General features: G+C 37.5%; 3 protein-coding genes and 1 pseudogene across 3 annotated transcripts; 1 reads left to right on the top strand and 3 right to left on the bottom strand.

Moving 5' to 3' along the window:
- Positions 1-327: 327 nt before the first annotated feature.
- On the bottom strand, positions 328-1,185 carry LOC117127775 (agamous-like MADS-box protein AGL53). The gene has a single exon (XM_033278436.1). The coding sequence runs from the start codon at positions 1,183-1,185 to the stop codon at positions 328-330; it is 858 nt and encodes a 285-aa protein (XP_033134327.1).
- Positions 1,186-11,705: 10,520 nt separating this feature from the next.
- Positions 11,706-15,079, bottom strand: LOC103840108 (annotated as a pseudogene).
- Positions 15,080-15,092: 13 nt separating this feature from the next.
- On the top strand, positions 15,093-18,003 carry LOC103840037 (putative methylesterase 14, chloroplastic). The gene is made up of 5 exons (XM_009116527.3): positions 15,093-15,642; positions 16,236-16,478; positions 16,554-16,697; positions 16,785-16,919; positions 17,016-18,003. Exons 1-5 carry the CDS (start codon positions 15,406-15,408, stop codon positions 17,286-17,288), a joined length of 1,032 nt encoding a protein of 343 aa, XP_009114775.1. The 5' UTR covers positions 15,093-15,405; the 3' UTR covers positions 17,289-18,003.
- On the bottom strand, positions 17,388-18,605 carry LOC103840036 (light-harvesting complex-like protein OHP2, chloroplastic). The gene is made up of 2 exons (XM_009116526.3): positions 18,114-18,605; positions 17,388-17,704 (listed from the first exon to the last, which is right to left on the bottom strand). Exons 1-2 carry the CDS (start codon positions 18,515-18,517, stop codon positions 17,590-17,592), a joined length of 519 nt encoding a protein of 172 aa, XP_009114774.1. The 5' UTR covers positions 18,518-18,605; the 3' UTR covers positions 17,388-17,589.
- Positions 18,606-18,754: the final 149 nt, after the last annotated feature.

Raw genomic sequence — 18,754 nt, 5'->3', positions numbered from 1 at the left:
CGAGAGAGATACTAAACAACGAAGATCTTTCTGATCAGGCCTTGTCGGTTGTTGGATGAAAATAAAATTCGATGTGATCCTAAAGGTTATATATTATATTGTGTAACAAAAGGAGTAATGAGATTAGTCAAATCGTATATCACAGAAACTAAACAAAAATAAGGACTTGAATGAAGAATATAAACGAAGAATAAGAATCATATAAGCAACACGTTTAATACAACAGTAGGAAGAATAAAAAGATGAAGCAGATGTGATGTGAAGGGATTGAATGGTGGAGTCAGTGAGGGTCTCTAAAAGAGGCTGAAATAACTTCACCACATGACATCATGTACAGAGATTGTTGAAGTCATACCCAAAGTTGAAGCCTTGCGTATTATTGAGACTGTTGTTGTAGTATCCAAAGTTAACTTGCTCCTCAGGTAAAGCAGTAGTGACATTGTTGTTGCCAAAGCCAAAGTTGAAGCCTTGTCCCCCAAGCAAAGCCCTGTTGTCACTGAGATTGTTGTAATAGGTTTGCTGAAGGCTTGAGGAAACAGAGTGAAGCAATTGAGTAAAACTAGCGTTTTCGTGGTTAAACAGAAAGATTGAATATTTACTCTGATGATTCAACAACTGATCAGTTGCTGCGGCAGAGTTATAAACATCACCACGACTCATGTCTTGCTCGGTACTTGTTGCTGATACACTCTGTTGTTGATGATCAGGAACAGAAGAATAATTGGGAAAGTTGTGGTTTTGTTCTGACATAATGCTCTGATCTTCACGAAGAAGTATGTCTTGTAATAGCTGTAACTTGTCCACCAAGGAACCTTCGAGTTCTTGGACTTTCTGTGAGAATTTAATTGGAAATCTCTTCTTCTCGTCGTGCATCTTCTTGTTACAGAACTTTGAAAGATTGGTGCTCTTCTTTTGTTTCTCTTCGTGGGTGAGTTTGCTGTATCTTTCGGCGATGCCTTGGACTTGGGACTCATCTTCGGGCCAAGTTTTCACGAGGTTTCCGAGACGATCGTAATGGATAACGCAAATTAGGCTATCGCAGAGAGTGGAGAGCTCGCCAGCTTTTCTCAGAATCGTCTCTTGTCTTTCGAACAAACTGGTAGATGGTTTCTTGAATAGGGTTTGCTTTCTCACGGAAAATTTATTGACCTTCTTGTTGTTTCTCGAAGAAGAAGAAGAATCCATTGTTGTTGTTTGTTTACTGCCAAATACAGAGAGAGAAGACAAGTTTGAGTGACGAAGAGAGATCAGATAAGTGCGAGTGATTTTAGGGAAGGATTAGGGTTTATTTATAGATCAGATTAATGATAATTTCCATTTTTCATTTAATGTAGCCGTTGGGGATTATTAAGCTGAGATTCGGTTGATCTTTAACAGGAAAATTTCGAATCTATGGGACAAAATGTCCAAATTACCCCTTATTATATACAAAAGAAAAATACTGATTACAAAATCACCAGAACTAAATTGGGTGTCTTAAACTCTTAATCATGTCCATGGTTAATCAACCCGAACCAAACCGATACAGTACTGATTACAAAATCACAAGAACTAAATTGTGTGTCTTATCCGGTTGGTTGACCAGAACCGAACCGATGCTGTACTAAAATTCTAGATTAGAATGCAAACACAATCTATATAACTCCCTCCCTGTGATTTTGTTACTCGACTTTGAATCAAAAGAGCTATTCTATAGACAACAAAAGGAGATACTAAACAGGGAAGATCTTTCTGATCAGGCCTTGTTGGTCGTTGGATGAAAATAAAATTTGATGTGATCCTAAAAGTTATATTATAATTGTGTATCAAAAGGGTAATGAGATTAGTCAAATCATATATTACAGAAAAAGGGACTTGAATGAAGAATATATGTATACATATGAAGAATAAGAACATAAGCACAAGGATTAATACGCAATGAAATAATAGGATAAAGCAGACGTGTTGTGTGATCAATAAGAGTTTGAATGTGAAGTCAGGCTGATACAACTTCACACCATCATGTACAAAGATTGTTGAAGCCTTGCGTATAGTTGAGATTGATGTCATATCCACCAAACCCTTGTGTACCAAGAAGACTGTTGTAGTATCCAAAGTTAACTTGTTCCTCAGGTAAAGCATTGTTGTCATAGCCAAAGTTGAAGAAGCCTTGCGTAGTACTGAGATTGTTGTTGTCGTTGAAGCCTTGTGCCCCAAGCAAAGTCCTACTGTCATTGAGATTGTTGTAGTAAGAGGGAATCAAGGATTGCTCAAGGCTTGAGTGAGGCAATTGTGATAAAGTAGCGTTTTCATGGTTAAACATAAAGATTGAATATTTACTCTGATGATTCAAAGAACCGGTTGCAGTGGAGTTGTAAACATCACCACGACTCAGGTCTTGCTCGGTACTTGTTGGACCATTCCTGAGAAGATTCGTAATGCTCTGATCTGGCTCGGCGTGATGATCCTCACGAAGCATCATGTCTTGTAATAGCTGTAACTTATATACCAAGGAACCTTCAAGATCTTGCACTTTCTGCGAGAATTCAATTGGAGATCTCTTCTTCTCGTCGTGCAACTTCTTGTTCAGGAACTTAGAAAGATTGGTGCTCTTTTCTTTTGTTTTTCTTCGTGGGTGAGTTTGCTATATCTTTCGGCAATGACTTGGACTTGGGACTCATCTTCGGGCCAAGTTCTGACGAGGTTACCGACACGATCATAATGGATAACGCAAATTTCGTTACCGCAGAGAGTGGAGAGCTCGCCAGCTTTTTTCAGAATCGTTTCTTGTCTCATCAACAAATTGATCGATGATTTCTTGAAAAGGGTTTGCTTTCTCACTGACAATTTGACCTTCTTGTTTCTCGAAGAAGAAGTAGAAGAAGAAGAATCCATTGTTGTTGGTGTTGTTTGCTGCAAAATACTGAGAAGAGAAGTTTGAGTAACGAAGAGAGAAAGACAAGTGCAAGTGATTTTAGCGAAGGATTAGGGTTTATTTATAGATTTTGGTTATTTCCCTTTTTTCTAAGTATAATTGATCCCATAGTTTCCTATTCTTAAAGTATTAAAACGATCAGATCATTGATAATTTCCATTTTTCATTTAATGTAGCCGTTGGGGATTATTAAACTTAGTGAGATTCGTTTGAGATAAAATGGCCAAAGTGCCCCTTAAACACCGATTTGAGATAACGTTGTGGAGGTCAGAGTTGTATTAATGTCGTCTTTTCCATTATGTCTTTTTTTTTGTTACAATCAATATTTATTTCGTGATATACAAAACAAAGAACTGTTTCTACAAAACGATGAAAAGTTTATTTGTAAATACAATATTCACAGATTAGCATATGAAGAAAACTGAATACTGACCTCCACTTTGGTTGTGATCAATTAATAATGCAACCAAAGTGAGGATTTTTATGAGCAACTGGGTTCATGATATGTATGCCTTAACTTAGTCCGTGTAGTTGCAGACAAGCTCTGTTCTCAGACATTTTACTTCACCTCTGTTCTTGTCCGCCATTTCCTTGAGAGCCTGCAATTACATTACACCATCAAAGCAAAGCAAAAGTTGTTGGATTAAGCTTGAAGAAAAAAGAAAACTTGAGAAATAAGTTAACTTATAATCCTACCGAGTTATGGTTTAAAGGATTAGAAAAATATCCAAATTTGTTATACCTAATGAGTTTAGGAAATTTGAGATATATAAGGAGATGCAAGAATGTTGTATAACTTATGAGTTTTGTGATTGTGTGAGAGCTTAAGGTTTTTGGTGAGTTTTCCTTAAGAGATTAATGAGAGAGTTATTCTTATTATTGAGTTTTATACAATTCGAGATTCTATATTTGGTATCAGAGCGTAGGTTCGGATCCTTTGAAGAGCGCATAAACGAGATGATGGGATGCATCGATAGAATCATCGCGATGATGGATCGAGGGTCCCTGGAAAGCGAGAAAATAAAAGAAGAAGTGACCAAAAAATCAGAGGTGATTGTGAGTGATGAACCGACCTTGAATATGATCCAGCCGGTGACAACGAAGGAAGGTAAGAACGAGATTCCACTGATTAAATCAGATATGAAAACAGAGGTGATGGCCTGTGACGGAGAAGATGCACCTCTTGCATCCATAAGCGACGAGAAAACAGACAATATGAGGAAGAAGAAGAAGCGGTGGAAGAAACGTTCGATGGAGGCTCAAAATCGTTTGAAGGGAACCCAAACCGTATATCCTGTGAAAATCAATGTTGACGGATCTCTGAAGAAGAGCAAATGGATTCTAAACAATTGTCTGTTGATGACTGTTGTTAGTGCAAAAGAAGACACCACAGTAGTACTGCAGAAAGTAAACCGAGAGACAAAACACTACAAGAAAATACTTATGCTTTATTAGAATCTCTTTTAAACAATCTATTACAAGATCTGCTTAATTCAGCTTTTACACGTCTAGTGTTAACACCCTAACACACGCTACTGAATGATTCCTAAGCTACTGAATGATTCCTAAGCTACAAAGCTTATGTCTCTCTTCCGTCAGTACTTCAGCAACTGCTTCAGCACGACCAAGACCACACTCAAGAGCTTTTCTCTCTCTCTCTCTAAAATTAGCCTCTGTGTCTGTGTCTTTCCCGACGACCCTTAGAGCTATTTATCAATAACTCCATGTTCTTGAAACTCTAGTCTCCAAGGCAACATGGATATGGACATCTTCCATAACATTAAGTGCAACTTTCCTTTTCTTGGAATGCACTTATTTCTCTTTCTTTAAGTCATAAACTTGCTCCTCAAGTTTATTCCTCTTGCCTTTTCTCAAAGATACTCTCTTGCTCTCTAAGTCTACACAACTCCAGCTCAGCACCTTGACTCCACATGATCTTCACCACTCAACATGACGTCTGCTTCAGCAACTACATCAGCGAGTACTTCAGGGCAGACATCTTACATCTTCAATCTCCCCCTTTTAGCTTTGTGTGCCGATCAAGCACAACAATCTTCTAGTTCACACAATCTTCTCCTGGAAACTTCCACACCAAATGTGCTTTTCTCCCCCACGAGATGTGCACCACACCATGTTTTTCTCCCCCATGAGATATGCATTCTATGTACCAGAACATCACCATTCTCCCCCTGCTTGATTGCAAAAGAACAAACTATCATCTGCAAATAGCAAGTGAGAGACAGATGGACACGCTCTGGCTACCTTCATACCGGTCAATTGTTTCATCCGCTCTGCCTTTTTTATATTCATAATTAGAGCCTCTGTACACATAATAAATAAATAAGGAGATAATGGATCCCCCTGCCGTAGTCCCCGCTGAAGTATAATGAGACCTCGTGACTGTCCATTGAGTAAAACTCTATATTGAACTGAAGATATACACTCTCGCATTAATTTAACCCAATGCGGATCAAATCCCATTTTATTAAGTAATGCCTCTATAAAATTCCACTCTATCCGATCATATGCCTTACGCATATCCGTTTTAATTGCCATAAACTTATTTTGACAAATTTGTTGGTTCGCAAACCATGGAACATTTCCTGCGCAATAAGAATATTATCCGATACTAACCTTCCTGCCACAAAAGCCGATTGCGTCTCCGAAATTAGATGGGGAAGACAAATTTTCAATCTTTGACATAAAACTTTCAAAATGATCTTGTAACCAACGTTACATAGGCTTATCGGTCTTAGTTCCGTCATCCTTGTAGGTCTCTCTATTTTTGGGATCATGCAAATGTTTGTTATGTTTAATCGTGAATCCATATCTCCTGTGACCAAAAAATTATTGACCAAATCAACCACATCCTTCTTAACGATATTCCAGGAGTGTTGGAAAAAGAGGGCCGTCAGTCCATCTGGGCCAGGCGCTTTCTCCGGATGCATCATAAATAGTGCTTGTCGAACTTCTTCCTCCGTAGCTCTTCGCAGTAACAATTGATTCATCTGGGGGGAAATTGATGGACCTATTTCCTCCAAAAAACTATCAAACTCCCTTGGGTTAGTTGAACTAAACAAACCAGCAAAGTAATCCACTGCCACTTTCTCAATACCGTTCTCTTCTGTAATCCAATTACCCGCTCCATCATGGAGACCCACTATTTTGTTTTGGATCCGACATTGCTTTGTCAAAGCATGATAAAACTTAGTATTTAGGTCCCCAGATGAATACCACATATTTCTACTCTTCTGGTGCCAATATTCCTCTTCATCCTTATATGCCTCTTGTAATTTCCTGGAAATCTCAATAATTTCCTCTTGTGACCTATTATTATCTGTTTGTACTTCTTCCAGCGCGTTTTGGAGATTATGAATTTTGTCCTTCCCATATGGTTGATTATTTTTCCGCCATGATGAAATTTCATGACGACAATTATTAATCTTTGTCATAAAATCTTCAGAAAGGCTTTCCTGATTTTCTGTCCACCCCGATACAATTGATTCCATGAGTCCTTCTTGGCCAATCCATCGCTTATCAAACCTGAATTGTCCTCTTTTCCGTCCTGTAACCTTATCTTCCAAAAAAGCTACCACAGGTCTATGATCCGATCCCACCAGTCTCAGATATTCTGTATAAGAATATGGGAAAAGTGTATGTCATTCCTCATTAGCCAAGGCTCTATCCAATCGACATCTAACCGTAAATGCTCCTTTCCCTTTGCCTCTTCGTCCTTGCCATGACATCTTATTACCCCGAGCCGGAAATTCCAGTAAACCACTATTCCTTATCATATTATTAAAAGGAATAAAAGAAGCTGCATTGCGTAGAACCCCCCATCCTTTTCATGATTCCCAGTTATCTCATTTAGATCCCCAATAATAAACCAAGGTTCAGATCGTGCTAGCCCATACCGAGTTAATCTTTCCCATACTTGTTCTCTAAGCGTTTGAACCGGATCTCCATAAACAAAAGTAAGGAAGACTTGTTTCCCATTAGTCACTGCTTCTATATCAATCATTTTGTTACTAGAATATAGGATCTTTACTTGGTACTCGTTGTTATAGAAGAGAGCTAAACCACCACTCCTCCTGCTCGGATCCACATTGACCAGATTATCATATCCAAAGTGAGATTGAAATTTTTGAACAAATTCAAACTCTTGTTTAGTCTCTGAGAGAAATAAAAAATCTGGTTTATGTTTATGCCGTATTTCCTTGAAATAACTTATGGTCCAATGACTTCCAAGTCCTCTGCAATTCCAACTTAGTATTTTCATATATAAAAGTGATTGAATTGCCCATACGAGCTAGAGGATTCAGGTACAATGCCACCCAAAAACCAAACAATTCCAGATTTCCATGAACACCATATCAAGGTGATTAATACACCTGCAACACCCGTATATAAATCAGTCACACCTTTGGTTAAAGTCACACTCCGAGAACCATTATTATAACCATCATGAACAACACATAACGAGACGACCCAAGAGTACTTAAGAAATATCATTTGTATCAACATAAATTTCCACAAAGACCACGACTGAGAAATATCCATACAATTGCCTTGATCAAAATAAACACTCCATATTTGCATTAACTGTTGAGTCCACTCCATACCGAACATTTTCAACTTCACAAAAACATCAGAAACAGGCCCTATTAACATCATTTGAAAAACCTTGGACCCATAATCCATGCCCATATCCGTTTTCTCAGTGTACTTCAATAGTGTCTGTGTTTGACTTAAGGAGGCCAAACACATGAGAAGTAGCATAGTAAGACGTCTCATGCCGTCACTACGTAACCGGATTTGTAAAAACCCTCGACCTTTTGTATCACTGAGCCTCCAGACCAAAAAAAACCACTTCCACAAGATGGTTTGTATTAGAAAATATAACCCATTCCCGAAATCAAACTCTAATGCATTATACGAAAAATAATCCGTAGCAAACCAATTTACATAAACCAGACACCATGTTCTCTCGGCCCCTCTTCCGCTCAGATCAGTAACAGAATTGTTTCCTTTCCTGAAACTCTTTCCATTGACCAGATATACCATCCAAACATCATATGTACTCCTCATTTGTTCTGAAAGAATTGTAATTACAACATGAGGATGATAAACATCAAGCTTTATTGATACCATATCGTCCACCTGTGCCACCATGAAGAAGAGCTCCATAACCGTTGTAATATCAAAGATGGATCTCTGCAACTGGGTTGATGAAGCCAGGCAGAGAAATTGACTTGCTGCGAGTGATCCATGCGTTGCAACCAAGACAACCAGAAAATTTATATCAAAACAATGTGACCAAGTAACACCAAACCTCCCTCTTAGGTTCCAAATAAAAACCAAACACCAATGTGAAACTGCCCCAATGAAGATCCACCAAACAGTATCAACGCTTATCAAAAGAAATAACCTATAATAATAAGCATAGTAGCCATTTTTATTCCAATACTTCATCTTGCTTAAAGAGCTAACCAACATTATTAACCCAAAAAAGAAATAAAGAAAATATAAAGAAAAGAACAAATATGATCAAAGAGCTTACTAAAACATTAGAAACAAAGAAATCCACGATCACAAACTGCTCCCATAACTTTTTCCCTTTCTTAAGCTGATCCACATTCTCAATAGAGTTATTCTCCTCTGCAACACCACTAGCTCCATCCAGACTCTTGTCCTTTTCCTCCCCATCCGTCAGGTTTTTAAAGTCATTATCAATACCTTCATTCTCCCCTGTCTTTTCCATATTAACCTGTTCCTCACTTACCTCCATCACATCCTCATCTAAAACCTTAACGTCAACCTCTAATGCTTTATTTGCTAGTACTAAGCCATTCTCCATCTCTACAAAATTCATAATTACCTCTGTAGGGTCTGTCTGAGCCAGGTTTGTTTCCAGCTGGCCCACTGAAGGGATTGGCTTAGTTATCTGATCCTCCCCCTTTTGAACGCTCCGTAACACGTTCTCCTGAATCTCTCCTTCTTCATGTGGATCCTCTCGTATATTGCAGAAAGGACTTATTTCCGTTTTTGAGCCCCTGCAAGACCGACCCAGCTCCTCCTGTGATGTGCCTCTTAATGATAGCCGAAGCCTATCAATCCCAATCTTCCCCGTATACCAATAAATCCTTCGTGAATCCGAGAAATCTCGTAGCGATTTCGGTAAAACCCTTGTAACCATATACCCTTGTCGATTCCATGTCACTCTGATCTTGTCATCTTGACAAAGATCTACTAGATCCTGTATCCTCCACTGATTGCCCGGATCCCATCGTCGAAAAAGCATGGAAACCCTAGCAAGTTGTCGCCATCGTCGCAAGCGATATCTTCAGTTTTTTTTTTCCAATTCTAATTGGTATATATTATAATATATATGAGGTGTGTATCACTTTTAAAAACATAATAATTTTACCATATTTTTTGTATTGAATTGGTTGTCTCAAACTTTCACAAGTTATTAAATAATTAAACTTTTAGTTTCATAGATTTATATTATCGAGTATATTAAGGTTGTTTAAACATACTAATATTAGATTATACTTGTTCTCTATCAAATAAATTGCTTCAAACTTTCACATGTGTTTATTTCTTCTTATATATATCTTTTTGTTGGATTAGTATTTCATTACTGAATAAATAAATAGAAATAGAATTTGGAAAATATTAAAATATTATCATCTTCAAAGATAATTCACAAAATAAGAAAGTTAACAAAACTTAAAGCTTCTTGTGTAAATTTTATAAAGAATTTAATTAAACATTTATTTATTTTTGTAAATAAAGTATATACAAAACTCAAATCAATGTGAAATTAGTTTAGTTTTAAAAAGGTACCTGATTAGGTGTAGAAGTCTTGAGAAATATTTATGCCTCTTGTAGTCTCTTTCAAACATGATGGTACATGATATATAAGTAAAAAATGATAACATAGTTTCTAGATAGTTATTTAGTTCCTATAATGTAGCAATATTGTGTTATAGACATATTATTTAGTTTCTATAATCTAGGAAGTGAGTTATTTAGACTTATAATAATGATAAGATTAGAGATTAAATGTAACATGACTTTGCATATAACTGGTGCTCCAGTTATACTCTGTTAGAGATTAGAGATCAAACTCTGTTATACTAGAAGGCGATTTCGGTTATGCTCTAGAGGTTTGATCGATGATACTACTCTAACTCCAACTAAATCCATCACAGGTATTGCAGTTCCTGTCCAAGTGTCTTAACCCTGATGGATTTCAAGATCACTGAGAATGTCTGGTACACACAACATTGTCCTTACTATTATGTCACTCCAATCTCAAGTTTCCATGATTTGATTCTCTGACCTGTTTGTGACATTTGTTAGAGATCAACTACTTGGTGCAGTTAAGTCACCCTAACTTAGTTAAACTGATTGGTTATTGCTTGGAAGATGAACAACTGCTTCTTTTGTACGAGTTTATGCATAAGGAGTCTTGAGGATCATCTGTTCACAAGTGAGTTCATAAATCAAAATTTATTGAAACTATCAGGCGATTGTTTGTTCTTATGTTTTAATAGTGTTGAAGCAGATTATGTGCAGTTAAAGACATCACGCAGAGATTTGGTGCTTTGCTGTCAGCAATCGTAGTGACTTTCTTTACAGGATCTCATGACTGCTCCATGCGACGCTGGGATCGTACTGAAGAACCGTTCTTCCTCGAGGTAAATGACCCACTGCTTGAAGCCTTGAAGTTAATCCATTAAATTTTTCATAAAGAGCCAGAATCAGAAATATATAATAGATGCAGAAAGGGACCACATGTGAAATTTGAGGAAGTTCTTAACTGTATATAAAATTTCTTTTTTCCCTTATTTTGGTTCTTAACACGTGTTAAGGTTGCTCTTAATGCAGCTAAAGAGCTTGTATTTCTTCATACGACCCTGTTTAGGTCATAGACACCTTCTAAGATCTTGCTCTACTCGGTATAAACCCTCTTTCCGAAGTCTCAGTGCTGTCTTAATGAACTTCAAATGGTACTGACGTGGTTCTTTATGACAATCTATGACTACAATAGAAAACTATCAGACTTTGGTTTAGTGAAAGACTGTTCAAAGGGAGAAACAAGCTATGTTATTACAAGAGTCATGGGTACATTTGGCTATGCGGCTCCTCAGTATGTGTCAACAGGTACATTCTATAAATTCTCATATACCAAATTGGTTTTATTGTGAATTTTCAAGATTAGCCAAAGAAGCAATCATATATGATTCTATATGTTTGTGTGATTCTCAGATCGGGATGCTCGCAGATTCTCGAGAAAGTGGGATTGATAAATAATGTTTGCGAAAACGTAAAGAGAGAGCTAAGTCGCCGCTTACAAAGCGAAGATGCAAATATATATATAGAAAAAGGAAATTTTTTTTTCTTTTACTGGAAAGATACAATTTTTTTTTGGAAATAATATTAACAGTTTATATTATTGCTAAGCAGAAACTATTTAAATTTTAGTGAACATTTAGAAATGTATATTTTCCCTCAATTGAATATAACCCGAACTTGCAAAATAAAATAAGTGTCTGCAAAAAATATCATAAAACATAAATGATGGGGTTTATTTTCGGCTTTGTCCATTTATGATAGTTATAATAAAAATTCACTATAAACTTATACACATAGTTTAAACCAAATAAAGTGTGATAGTTGTTAAAAAAAAAGAAGAGTGTGATAGGTACCATGCATATACGTCAGTACATTTTGAAAGAAAAACATACCATAGCCCTTACACTAATCACTATTTTTTTTTATCAAATACACTATGTTATTTCAATAGAGAAAGGTATTAAACAATTAGCTATGTTTTGACCAAAAGATAAATAATTAGATATGTAGGCACACTTATACACACACAGTTAAAAACCAGAGAAATGCTCTGGTTTAAATGTTAACTAATTCATTAACTAAACCAAATGGTTAAGCAAACCAGGTCATTACAGTTTTATAAAAAAACATAAAATGCTTCTACTCATTTTTTTTCTCATTGACAAAGCTTCAGTTCAAAATTTAGCTAATTAATTAACTAAATCAATTAGTTAAGAAAATCGGGTTAAGTAAATTTTGTTGGTGTTACATAATCATAAATTTTTGAAAAATTTAAATATTTTTTTAAATATACTATTGGTTGTAAATTTAAGGGGATAGTCCATTAAATTACTTAGAGACTAATCGAAAACAAACGTTATAAATAGTTTTAAGTGAACTGAAACATTATAACAGTTTAACCAATTAAACACCATAACTAAAATTTTATTAATTTTCGATCATTCTGCTCTTCACCTTATATATAATTTTCAATAACAAAAAAAAGGATACAAAATTTTTTGAATAGCGTAAGACAAAAACATTAATTTAAAATTATTTTATATTTGTCGATAGCTACTTATATGTTTATAGTAGATTATAAAATTTATATATTAAAATAAACATACAAAATACATAATACATAATCAAAAGTTAAATTTAAACAAAAACCCGGGCGTAGCTCGGACCGACCCTAGTTAATTATATTTTAGGCCAAATTGGCTGGAAATACACAAAACATAAGTTAATTAGTAGATCATGCAACAGAAAATATATTTAGATAGTTGGAGAGAGAAACAGAGGCGAAAAGACTCACCTGACCCGGGGAACTTCACTTGTGCTGTATATAGCCTGCAGTGCTAGGGTAGGATAGACAGGTCTGCAATAGGCTTTGTGTCGGTTAATACAAGTGTGGTCGATCAAAAGGAAAAAAAAACAAGGAATAAAATTACCCACAAATTTACGAAGATGAAATCTTTAACTTACTCTTATGGCATTTGGAGAAAGGATAAATATTTTTTTTTAAACACTGTCATTCTAACCAAAGCAAGATACAAAGGTAGGGATACAATGAATCGAAACATTAAGCCGACTGACCATATATTATTGTCACCGGAAAGAAAACCGGCGAAATAAAAGTTTCCTAGAAACTACAGCCCTACCACAAGGAATCAAACTAACAAAGAACAAGATGAACAACAAGATAAATCCAGAATAAAATATAGAACACAAAATTAAAACCAACAGATACCAAACACCCAAATCAACCAAAATCCTTGTGAACCTTCAACAAAATTACCAAATTCATTGATAACTGATTGATAGCCGACCGCACCTAGCCGCCGTAGCTGTGATTGGAGCTCGTCTTCTTGCACCGAGGATCTATGCGCCTCTCATCAATCCACCCGTCATGATCGTAGGTCGCACTGGAGGATGCAGGTCCCGGAGAACCGCCATCGACAAACTAAGATCTCACATCAATCGGAAAAACCCTAACACTCCGATCGCTAACTAGCAGAGTCTTCGATGGCGTCACCGTCACCCTCTAACAGTGAGAACCACTGCCATAACCGACGAGCCACAAGGGCACTGGAGCTGTCATATGGAACCGCCGCACCAGAATCCCCACCGATACCCAGATTGAGAGAAACGCCACAAACAATACGGACCCGCATCTGTTCCGTCACGCCTCTCAGATTCCGAAGGAAAGGGGTGGGTGGGAGACCGACGACGTTGGAAAGTCTCCATCCAAACACGAAGATGACAAAGCTTGGGAGGAGAGAAAATGCTTGGCTTGTGTAACTTACTGCTTCCTAAACGCCACTCGATGCTCGTGGGAAACTTTCGAGAAACTCACGGGTTGCCACGTCGGAGACCAAGCCGACGGCCTCTCCAAACTCAAACAATGCTTCAGCTCCGCCTCCGCCGTTGCTAACTTCACCGACGACTTCGACGACGGCGCGTCAGAGATGAACTCCGGTAGGAAGCTCTGGCGCAGTGGCGCGTTACTCGTTTTCCCCTGGGCAACAAAACTTCTTCCTCCTTGACCGACAATTCACTCTCCATCATCACGGCGTTGTTCTCTTCCTCCTCTTCTTCTTCTTCTCCGTTAAGCTTAGATTTCAGTTTACTAATCTGCATCAAAACGTTTCAGTCTTCAACATAAAGTTTCAATCTTTAAGCATAAAGTTTCAATCATCAAACATATAGTTTTAATCTTTAAGCAGAAAAAAGTTTGAATTTTTATTACCTCTTGAAGAAGAGATTCATTGTCACGGAAGAGGGAATCAAAGTTATTACGAAGAGAATCGTATTGGGTTTTAAGAACGCCGTAATCTTTCTCGGGCTCTTTTGTCTTCCACCGTGCACGGCGGTTCTAGAACCAAATAGCTACTTGACGAGGTTGAAAACCAAGTTCTTGAGCTAACTTCACTTCCCTCTCAGGCTCAAGTTTGTTCTCTAACTCAAAGTTTTTCTCCAAGGCTTTGACTTGGTTAATGCTTAACCATCACTTTTTCTCAGCTACACCGGTTTGGCCTCTTTCCTCAGTTATGGCTTCTTTATCCTCCTCCTCGCAACCTTCAAGCATCGACTGAAATTCTCTCCCGTATCTTCTTGGACTCTTCTAATCTGTTTGAAAAAAATTGAGGTAATTTAGGGTAAAAATTATGAAATTAAGTCGCGGTGGCCGAACCGAACAAGGAGACGCGTTGGTGGCAAGCGCAAGAGGTGCTGGCGGAGAAAGGACGTGAGGAGATGATGCAATGTGGCGGAGCAACGAGTTTCAACAAATATTTAGAGTTTCTGATTTTTTTTTTCTGTCTTTAGATCCATAAGAGAGAGAAAAGGGAGGAAAACTAAATAATTTCTTAAAACAAAAATATGATGTGCAAATACAACTGTCAGAAGTAGTGTAGTGCTAGAAATAGGGATAAAGTTTGGAATTATAATTTTATCAACAGTGCATTGTTCAGTTAGCTAAATAATGTTTCAATCGTGTATATAAAGTGCAATTGCCCTATATTTTAAACCTCTGAAGCTTCTTTCAAAAAGTTTTTTTTTTGGTACAAACAAATGAAAATAGAGAGAAGCTAAAATGTCTTACCAAAATCAGTTCTAGTATGTAATGTTTTGACGGAATCCAGTATGTTGAAAAAAGGTGAAATCCTCGTTTCTACATTCCACCGAAGTAAAATAATATTTTGACTTCCCAGTTCAAAATATAATATTTTGATTTCTTAGCAAAAAAAAAAAATAATATTTTGACTTCCCAGTTCAGAAAAAAAATGACACTCTGGAAGGAAGTTGAAATCGCTAACCCATCTACAGCAGCATCAACACACCACTTCGTTTTGCTTGCTCATGTCCAAATCTGTCTCTATCCTTTTTTTTTTTTTCTTGCGGTGGTACAAAAATTCAGAAACAACTGTATAACGCAGTTAATGACCGATTTTTGTTTTTTAGTTTTTTAGTTTTTTTCTTGCTTCCTTCACCTACTCTCTCTCTCTCTCTCTCTCTCTCTGGAAGTCAAGTAATAAGGCGATTGATTGGTTGATCCCATCTAGGGCAAACGAAGTTTGACTTTCTCGAGAAAACATGCCAGAATTTATTTGAATTCAGGCTTTGTGGGTCTTGATTTGGAAGAAAGGATGGGTAACAAGATCATGTCTATGATGAAGAAAGATGGATCTAAGAGCAAGAGAATGAATCGCTCTCAGAGGAAACTGCTCGCTGATGAAGAGTTGCTGCATCGCCGAGCTCTGTCCATGGCCATCCATCAGACTCAGCTTTCTCAGCGATTCGACGGATCCATGTCTAGACGGGTCGGGTCTACTAGCACCAGGAAACACCGCACCCTCTCTGACCCTTTCTCTAATGGCAAGCAGGTTCTCACTTCTCACTACAAAGTTTGTATCTTTTCTTGAAAAGTTCAAATCTTTTACTCATCTAATCATTTTTATATATTATGATGTAATGATTATTTCGACTGGGTCTTTGCCTTTTTTTGGGTTTAATGATTGTTGGCAACTTTTTATTTAAAAAGAAAAGGTCAGGTCATAACGAAAGTGGAGAAGAAGATAAGATTCTTTTTGTTTAAAATTAGAAAAGAGAAGTGCGCAGAGATTCCTAACTTATCTGTTGGAAATGCTAACTTTATCCAGAAAATAAATGTTGTTTACTCTGATACTGACATTGGATTGGGACCAGATGAGCTATAAAAGCCTATCCTTTTGTTATTGTCTGTCTCTACTCTTTGTTTCTAAAAGTCATGTAAGGATTTGCTTGTCTGCTACTTTACAATTTGTGCTGCTATGACTAGAAGAATGAGCCGGAAGAGAGGCTCCTGATTGTTCATTTTCACACATCGATTGATGCAGTTACTGCTCTGAAATTGGTTTAAGATGTTGTAACAATGAATGGTTATAGAAGTTTAGTTTTGACTCATGTGAGACGTCTACTCTCCTTCTTTCTTCTTCAGGTACCAGATTTTTCATCAGAGAGCTTGACAGTGAAGAAATTCGTCTTGGTGCACGGTGAAGGCTTTGGGGCGTGGTGTTGGTACAAAATCGTTGCTTCACTGGAAGAGTCTGGACTCTCTCCTATTACAGTCGACCTCACTGGATCTGGTTTTAATATGACTGACACCAACACTGTCTCTACCTTGGAGGACTACTCTAAACCATTGATCGAGTACCTCGAAAATCTCCCTCAAGAAGACAAGGTTAGACTTTGTTTTGAAGGAACATTCGTTTGATTTGAGATAATGAGAGATATGAGTTTGTTTGTTATATGCAAGGTTATTCTGGTTGGTCATAGCACTGGAGGTGCGTCCATTTCATACGCGTTAGAGCGGTTTCCAGAGAAAATCTCCAAAGCTATATTCGTATGTGCAACCATGGTTTCTAATGGCCAACGACCCTTTGATGTTTTCTCTCAAGAGGTAACAATAATAAACACTCTTTTAGCTCATTCGTCCATTAGAGAAAACGCCATGGCATATTGTGAGAAACTGTCTACAATGCTGCAGCTTGGTTCCGCAGAGAAGTTCATGAAAGAGTCGCAGTTCTTGATCTATGGCAATGGAAAAGATGAGCCTCCTACAGGGTTCATGTTTGAGAAACAACACATGAAAGGCTTGTATTTTAATCAATCACCCAACAAGGTACAGCTTTACACACTGAGTTAGCGTTTTTTTTATTGGTAAATCACTAACCAAAGTGTACACCTTTTTAAGTGATTCTTGGTAAATGGTTTTCAGGATATAGCACTGGCAATGATGTCGATGCGACCTGTACCACTTGGACCAATGATGGAGAAGGTAACACTGACCGCAGAAAGATACGGGAAAGGGAGAAGATTCTATGTTCAGACACTAGACGACCTAGCTCTCTCACCAGACGTTCAAGAGAAGCTAGTGAGAGAGAACAGCCCGGAAGGAGTCTACAAGATCAAAGGAAGTGATCATTCTCCATTCTTCTCAAAGCCTCAGTCTCTCCACAAGATCCTTCTCGAGATTGCACAGATTCCTTAAGGTCGTCATCTGATACTTCTTTGAATATTGAACATATTCTGAATTGAAAATACTTTTCTTTTCTTTGGGACCTTTTGTACACAATTTTTAGAATCGAGATCCATAGATCATACTTATTATAACATTTGAAAGATAAAAGTGGTTGAACAACAAAAGGGCCCTCTGTATTAAAGATCTTTAGGGGATGCATATACAGGAGGAAGAATAAACAAGGAGAAGAAGATTGAACATAAGGAATCAGAGAAAGGATCATATACACCAACAACACTCTTTTTTATTATTATTATTATTATTATTATTATTATTCCAAGTCTAGAATGCCGAAATTGGAGAGAAGGATTTTAACTTGGTCGACAAGGTCTGATCCTGTTGCATACTCTGTCAGCATCCCCACCGCAAAACCAAACATAGCCCACCTGCAAACAAACAAACACACAGAGAGATAGATATCTCATGTCCAGCAAGTGCTAACTAATTGTCGAGGCAACCGCAGTATAGCAAGAAAATGAGTTTTCAATCATATGGGACTAATCCAAAAGACGAGGCAGAAATTAACTTTAAACTCTGTATGTCTAACTTATGCTGCAAATGAAGAAACATCAGCTTAAACCAGAACTACCCTCAAATGCAAACAAGGTCAGGGATTGAGAATATGTCAAGAACAACATTTGCAAACATCATCATAATGGATACATATTTAGCTTATGAATAAAAACACTAAACATCATCAAACTGGCAGACAGTTTGTTCTCTAACTACAAGTAGAACACAGCAATCAAATTCCAGGAGTGAGATCATTAGTTAAAAAAAGTAAAAAGGAAGTACCTTCCATTGGAGATCTCGTTTTTGGGTTGGAAACCAAAAAAGGGGCCTTGACCAGCAGCTTCAAGCTTCTTCTGCTTAAAGTAATCCTGAAGCTCTTTAGCTTTCTGCCTCTGAAACTCCACGGTTGTTACTACGCTCTTACCGTCAACAGCCACAGCTTTCTGCGGTGGTGGAGGGGAAGAAGACGGCGTAGGAGTAACAGGTTTTTGGGGAGGTGTAGGCTCCCGGAGAGTAGGAGGAGCAGAGGGCCTTCTCAAGGGTCCTTCCGCCTGAGAACATCTGATGATGAATACACATGGCTTACTCGTTGAGAATCTCAAAGACGACCAAGTCGTCAAAGAAGATGAAGAAGAAGATGATGGATTTATAATTCTGATGCATTGAATCGGCGAAGCTAATGACATCTTTTGCAACTTTTCAGGTTGTGTTCTAATGGAATGGTTCTGTAGTGCGTCTTTTGGTAATGTGTGTGTGGATGAAATATCGCCAAGTCTCACACATTTTGCACAAATGATCTTTTTTTTGTCAAATGGTGCTTCGGAATCATCCCACGCGCGTGGATAGCGAGTGGACCACAGTTAAACCTTTGAGTTATACACTATATCTAAATTCTGAAGTTATAAACACAAACAAAATGAAAA

The sequence above is a fragment of the Brassica rapa genome, chromosome A09 (genome assembly GCF_000309985.2).
Source record: "Brassica rapa cultivar Chiifu-401-42 chromosome A09, CAAS_Brap_v3.01, whole genome shotgun sequence".
Lineage (NCBI taxonomy): Eukaryota > Viridiplantae > Streptophyta > Magnoliopsida > Brassicales > Brassicaceae > Brassica > Brassica rapa.
This window is presented reverse-complemented; position numbering and strand designations above follow the sequence as displayed.

Bases quoted from the DNA above. Each gene is read 5' to 3' on its own strand.
- LOC103840037 (XM_009116527.3), top strand. From the start codon at position 15,406: ATGGGTAACAAGATCATGTCTATGATGAAGAAAGATGGATCTAAGAGC. The intron at 15,643-16,235 runs GTTCTCACTTCT...TTTCTTCTTCAG, and splicing joins CTTTCTCTAATGGCAAGCAG to GTACCAGATTTTTCATCAGA. The intron at 16,920-17,015 runs GTACAGCTTTAC...AATGGTTTTCAG, and splicing joins TTAATCAATCACCCAACAAG to GATATAGCACTGGCAATGAT.
- LOC117127775 (XM_033278436.1), bottom strand. From the start codon at position 1,185: ATGGATTCTTCTTCTTCTTCGAGAAACAACAAGAAGGTCAATAAATTT.
- LOC103840036 (XM_009116526.3), bottom strand. From the start codon at position 18,517: ATGTCATTAGCTTCGCCGATTCAATGCATCAGAATTATAAATCCATCA. The intron at 17,705-18,113 runs GTACTTCCTTTT...GTTTGTTTGCAG, and splicing joins AACGAGATCTCCAATGGAAG to GTGGGCTATGTTTGGTTTTG.